Source organism: Bactrocera latifrons, unplaced genomic scaffold (assembly GCF_001853355.1).
Source record: "Bactrocera latifrons isolate USDA-ARS-PBARC rearing strain unplaced genomic scaffold, ASM185335v1 scaffold_30, whole genome shotgun sequence".
Classification (NCBI taxonomy): domain Eukaryota; kingdom Metazoa; phylum Arthropoda; class Insecta; order Diptera; family Tephritidae; genus Bactrocera; species Bactrocera latifrons.
Window position 1 is genome coordinate 842,721 of NW_017536630.1, and position 6,964 is coordinate 849,684.

Genomic DNA, 6,964 nt, shown 5'->3' on the forward strand with positions numbered 1-6,964 from the left:
TCCTACAGTTTAATAATCCCCTGCCCTTTCCCTTTTGAAATTTTTGTTTTAGATAAAACATTAACAAAAATTGCGAAGATCAGTGATTTTTGATTAAATCCGAAAATTTTAACTATGCTACATATTGAATTTGTTTTCACCATGTACTTAGTGAATTTTCGGAACAAATTTCATACGACTTCAACACTTTTGTAAGTAAACCCATCGCCAGGTGCCGCAGAGTGTAAGCRCATAGCGCAGCTTGCTTCCCAACCGCAAGCGGAAACCAAAGACGTACCTTTGCATGGTATGTATATCTTGCTTTTGATTTTTTGAGTGTGTAAATATGTAAATAAATATATGTATATGCGAGTGTGTGTAAGTTTAGGTGTGTTTGATTATGGGCACACGTGTTTGAAATTTACTCTTTGCGACTTATGTCTTTGTTTATGTCAACTTTGTATGGTATGTACATAGGTTGTTAAGTAACGCTTACATATGTACATGCATATGTACTGATTAACTGTGTAAACGTTTGCTCACTTGTGACTTTTATTCAATTATAAATATTGTACCTATTGTGCGCCTACACAGCTTACTTGGCTGAGGCTCTTTGCCAGTCATCAGCGCCCTCAACCACAAATTCTGAACCCCATCCCCGCCCGTTTATGCGCCGACAACATACAAACATTTGATTTCATCTCAATGCTGTGACGCAATACGGCGCACGAAGGCTTGGTACCTTTACCGCTACCGATGCTCTGCTCGTTGTGGTTGTTGTTGGTGTATTTATTGTGCTGGATACAGCCGCAGCGGCTGCCATCGCAAAGTTGCGGTTTATTGTTGGCTTCTTGCGGCTACTTATTGTTGCTGCCCTTAGTGAGTGTGTTGCTGTTGTTGTTGTTGCGGTTAGTACTGGTAATGATGCCGATTTCGGCAGCACGCATTGTTCGTGACGCAGAAATTTTATTATTCGGGCGAATGAAGTGATCTTTATGGCATTGCCGAACCGTTGACAGCTAATCGGAAATGCTGTTCTTGCTGTTGTAGTTGCTGGTGTGTTGTTGTTGCAGTTGGCATCGTTACACACGATTTTTCGGTGGCTATTTAGCACTCGTGCGTATTTGTGTTGTAATTGCTTTTGTATTTTAACCTGACTTGCATATGTGGCTAATAGTAGTTCGGGTAAATAGCGCTCAAGGACATTAGCGATGTCTGCGTATGTCAGCAGCAGCGYAACTGCTACAAACACAAGCGCAAAACTGAGTTTGGTAAGTGACACAAGCAAGTTCTCGTTTGTTTTGCTGTCAAACGCACTGTAACGACTAGAATTAGCACAAACTTTGTAGACTGTCTTATTGCTGCGCTTATTGTTGCTGCAGACATTTTTGGCTTGCTTAATGTCTTTATAACCGCGCTCGTTCTCAGTCGCACATGTGGTAGACACACCCGCATAACTGTTTCCATTTGCATTTTGACTAATGTTGCTGCTGTTGTTRTCGCATATTTGTGAGTCTCGCCTAGAGCTATGCAGCATTTCACTCACATCCTTGCTGTCTTTTGCTTCCCCACTATCACTGCTATAGAAGTCACCAATCGCTTGTGCAGTTCCCTCCGCCGCATCCTTAGAGCGCGCACCGCTCAGTCTTTCAACGTCGTTGATTTTCTCGGCTAATTTTTGCGTATGCATTGTGAAAATTACAGCGCTATTTGCCGCCATTGTCTTTGCAAACGACAAATTCGTTAGCAGAGGTGTGGCTCYTCTTGTTATTTTTGTTGTTGCAGCTGATACGCCACTCGATATGGCGTGTAAAAATGGCGCTGTCAACGCAAGTGGCCGCAAAATCATCGGCATATGGCTGTGTAAAGGCTCGAGTGCGCCGCTGACTTTGTTGGGCCACTCATTACTTTTCTCGTTTTCGTATTCCATTTTCAACTCACTGTCCTCGAATGCCGCGCACGACGCATCAATTCGCCTTATCAGCCATTGAGATGGCTGCTGTAAGCAACCGCGTTGCGTGTAAGCAGCCACACCGCAAGTGCGCCCCGCCTCCGCCTCCGCCGCCGACTGTCCTCCCTTGTAGCGCTGTTCTGCTGATTGCTCATACGCAGTGGCGCACCGTTGAAGCGAAGCAAAATGATTTTTTGGTTGATACTTTAAGGGTAGCCTTTTCATTTGGTGTTGCTCTTGTTGTTGTGCRTGTTGTTTTCCATTTTTTTGCTGATACGCCGCCAGCTGTTGTGGTTGTGTTTGCCTTTGCTCCGGCTTTGTCGCGTTCGGTTGGCGTTGTTGGTGTTGGTGTTGTCGTTGCCGCTTGCTTTGGCACCAACTCGATAAACGCTTGTAAATCCCAAATGATTGCATTTTAATCCAAAGAATTATACCGCCAAGTAGATTATGTTGCGCCAGTGAGTTTGCTGAATTGTGAAAAGCGCCCGGAGGATTACGCACTGGTGTTTGATTATTATCGTCCAACGAATTGCCTGCCACGGCGTTGCCTGCGGCAGCCGACAGTGTAGAGTTGCGAAAGGAGAGAGAAGGTAAAAGGGAAAAAATAAGTTTGGTGTTAAATATCAAGTGTCGAAATTTTATTAATAATTAATAGTTTTATAAAAATAATTACTATTATCAGCATATSGAAGAAGGCAAGCTTGAACGGATATTACTCCTTTTGAAAATATATGTATACWAATGAGATTAAATATGTATATGAAAATGCTATATTTTAATAAATAATGATGTAAGAAATATTTCCAAAATATTTCTGTGTCAGAGTTCGCGACTTTGCTTAGTCGTCGTAAATATCGACTTTTTTTTTCTTAAACCGCACTATTTCTTAGTAAAAAGTTTTGGATCAAAGTAATATTATTTGTATAATAATGTATGTATATACCATATTCCATTACGTGTACAAAAGGTAAAAAATAGGTCAAAATCTTCCACCAGTTTACTTACATTTCTGCTTTCAAAGTGCCTCTCTCTGGAAGTATTTTGTACAAAAATAGCTACTCTACAAACAAATTACTCAAACTGTATCAACCAAACTTACGTAAACTATTTAATTTTAATTATCTTCGAAACTACTGAAAGTGTGGTAACTGTTTGAACATACATCATAAGGAAATTTAATTGCCATCTTATCCAGATAATAATATGGKCAGATGCTAAACACAGAYACTRTCTGTCCAATATTTCTCTTTAAAAWCGTTTTCGAACTTAGACCTGATTTTAAGGCTATAACTATTGTATTGAAAAGGGAATTTTGTCCACTTCATCTCCTTCAAGGTAGTCCCCTCCCGCTGCAATGCACTTATATCAACGAGTTTTTCCATCATAAAAGCACTGGGAAAAGTMMTCCGTCGTGATGGCCATAAGAGCMTTTTTCGATTCAGCTTTTATATCCTCAATTGAGTCAAATTTTGCAGAATAGCCAGTAGTTACAYGAACGAAATCAGSTGAATGCGGTGGTTRCGGTACAATATTAGTTATRRCAAAATGATCACGAATAACCACTGCAGTATGAGATAATACACCATCGCACTTCTTTGTTCAATAAATTCAGATTTAAAAAGAATCGAAGAATTCACTTTAAGAGGCTCACAAAACGACGCATATCTCAAATACTAGTAAATATTTTGATGTGAAATTTAGCAYAGACACYACTAACAGTACCACCAGCATACAGAAAATTTAACGGTTCGAAAAACACGCGAAGTATAAACTAATAACTCACCTTTCAAGTAGGCTGCACAATAAATCGAATCAGTTGCCAGCGCTRATCCAACCTTATGTGAAAGACTTTTTAAGCAGGTCAAAATCTTGATCTTCCCAAAAGGGCCCTAAATYAAGGAAAATCACTGAAGCAATTGTGAAATATATTACAATTTACAACAAGCCATTTTCCACGGTAGAAAAAAAAATATCTCTGCAGATGATGAAAAAATAGGTTCTGTTTTTAAAGTTCTAAGTAAAGAAACAATAAAATTACGAGTGGATGAAAAATATGAAGCGCTGTCTTCTATTTTCAAATAGTTTATTCGCGACAGTTACTGCCTAACGTMTGACATACATACGTTACGTGGAGGCAATGAAAAATGAGTCGTTCTTTGGAGTAACAATTCATTTTTTGGACAACTTACCTTTGTTGAGTGGGACGTTAGGAGTAAWCGAAATGCACGAAAGTCGTACAGCAGCTTATTTAGAAGAAAAAATATCAAGGCTTTTTTTCAATATTATTTTTTGACAGATCACCCGTGAGTCGTGTCAAGCTGTCAGGACATTTTTGTTTAGTATTGAGAGCCAACCTGCATTATTGGATAATGTTTGACCGAATAGATCAGCAATGAAGGATAATATAGTGCTGTATATAGGTGAAGAAAATATAGCAGCCTTAGATGAGAGGGTACACGAAGACCGTGGAGAGACGATTCGCCGCCGTTCGCAACAACTCGGGCCGATGCATGGAGGGCCTGAGCATATTTTACGTCTAAATAAACAGTATTTGTACAATTTACAGCTCGTTTAAGAACTGATGTCGCTGGACCTTCTCTAGAGACATCTCTTCGATCTATGGGTTCTTGAAAAGTTCCAAGTAAATCCGACGTTTACGAGCCAAATTTTTTTCAGCGACGAGGCCCATTTCTGGCTCAATGGTAATGTAAACAAGCAGATTTGCCATACTTGTGACGAAGATCAACCTCAAGGGATTCAAGTGCTTCCAATTCATCCAGGAAAAACAACGGTTTAGTGTAATAAGTATAATCATCCGTTYATATTTCTTCCAAAATGACGAGAGTGAGAACRTTATCGCGCTATGAYAACCAACTGTTTGATACCTGAAATTGAAGCTYGTGATCTCAGCGAAATTTGATTTCGACAAGACGGCGTCATTTTCTACACATCGCATCAATTAACTGATTTATTGAAAGAACTTTTCGGGAGCAGATCATGTCATCGAAAATTGGACTCAGCGGAGGAACCCTCTCAGACCTAGCCGCGAAAAACATTTGAAAAAGATAATTTTCAAAGAATAAATGTCAAAGAATGTTCTTTGAAATGATAATAAATATTCCCCCTTAAATTTCTTTCCTTAAGAATCCTTTAATTATTTGACCAGCGTACTATTTCTCCTATGCCATATGCATAATATAGTATTTAGTGCGGGAATTATCTCAAAGGAATTGCAGTATTTTATAACCATCATAATTTAATTTTACTCTGTGCCCAAAAAATAAGGTAGCATTGTATTTATTTTGAAAATACTTTATTTATTCTTCCAAATCAATTACTTCCCCGTCAAAGTAATCCCCACTAGATGTAGTACATTATGCCAACGGATTTTCCAAACTTCCAAACACTGGTTGTAGTGTCACTTTCCGGGATGGCCCTCAGTTACGTCTTCGCTGTGGCTTGAATCTTCTCTATCGTATAAAAACGGTGTCCCCGGAGCGGCCTTTTGAGCTTGGTGAACGGCCAGAAGTCGCACGGCGCCATATCAGGTGAATACGGTGGTTGCGGAACGATATGGGTTGAGTTTCTAGCGAAATTATCATTTAATGCAAATTCTTTGCTCAACAAATTTTGACATCGCAAAAAACGAAAAACTCACTTTTAGCAGCTCACAAAACGACACGTATCTCAAGCACTAATGATTATTTTGACATGAAATTTGACATAAATGTGACTGATAGTACTACCAACAAAACGAAAGTCCTTCCCTAACTTATAATTGTTCACTCAGCTGTGATAATGTGTGTTGATAATTAAATATTTTAATAGCAGAGTGTTTTTAAATTATTTCTACATCTGGACTGTACTATTTCGCTGTGCGGTAAAACTTTCCAATCAAACTTATGAATTTCGAAATTTACTAGTTCAGTTATTTTAATGAATATCTGTCTTAGCTCAAGTACATATAGTAAATATGTAGCAGTTTATACAACACATAATCCTTAACTTAGGATTTAAGACCCTCGTCTGTAATTATTAGATTACTCTTACGATACATATTATTACAAACACAATAGGGTTAGAAGTACGTGTGATTACAACTACATATATACACGTAAATACACTTGTGTGTGATATACTCGTATTGCAATGTATACACAATATATACACAATCGAAGTCATTAAAGGCCACAATGTGGTACTTAAATGTAATAAATATTAGGCCGGTAAGTAGGATGAAGTGAACCACAAAGCCTTACATGCTTATACAAACTAAAATATATATGGAAAATGCAATGAAGCTATAATGACAGGGCGCTTTTATCGTAGTCCTTTTCACTTCCAGCCAAGCGATGTGCTTGTGCCTGCCTTTACTGTTATATTTGGTTTGTCACTATCGCTTTTTCTCTTTCTCTCTTGACATTCTCTCCCACTTATTTTCCCATATTTACTCAAGCATATCGAATTGCTCGACTCCACCTCAATAATGTCCATTCAAACATATCAATCATAATTTAACTAAAGGCCCAAATTTATAAGTGTGTTCGTACATACTCTCATATAACTAACTGCCTTATTGTCCTATTATAATATCTGAACAAAGCTACTCGCTAAACTTATGAAAAGGTAGAGTAGTTGTTGGAGAAGTGCGACAATGCCACTTGGTGCGATAATGATTACAAATGCGGATAAGCGTAGACAAAACCACAATTTGATTGTATAGCYCAGACGCTTAGGAAAATGTAGGCATAAATCGGCACTTGAACAAATTCATCTATATAATATAATTTAATTTGAACTGACATATATGTTTTCGGAGTACCAGCCACAACTAATATATTTTTCTGTATGTCATTCGTAAATCTGCTTGCTTAGAAATAATTTGTTTTGTCACCGATTTTTCTTTGGCTGTCAAATTTACAGGGAAGAAAAGGATGGTCAAGTAAATATCTTATACGAGTATCTTAGTATGCTTGATTAACTCTTTGAGAACGGGTGCCGACAGCTCTTTAATATATCTAAGAGAACAAGGTA

The 6,964-nt window shown here is 38.2% G+C and overlaps 1 protein-coding gene across 1 annotated transcript in view; it reads right to left on the reverse strand.

Moving 5' to 3' along the window:
- Window positions 1-972: 972 nt before the first annotated feature.
- LOC108970514 (titin) overlaps window positions 973-6,964 on the reverse strand; it is a 94,062-nt gene continuing 88,070 nt past the window's right edge. The window contains exons 11-12 of the mRNA XM_018935956.1: window positions 1,297-2,478; window positions 973-1,082 (exon numbers count right to left, since the gene is read on the reverse strand). Of these exons, the coding sequence (XP_018791501.1) occupies window positions 973-1,082; window positions 1,297-2,478 (1,292 nt within the window). The remainder of the gene's footprint in view (window positions 1,083-1,296; window positions 2,479-6,964) is intronic.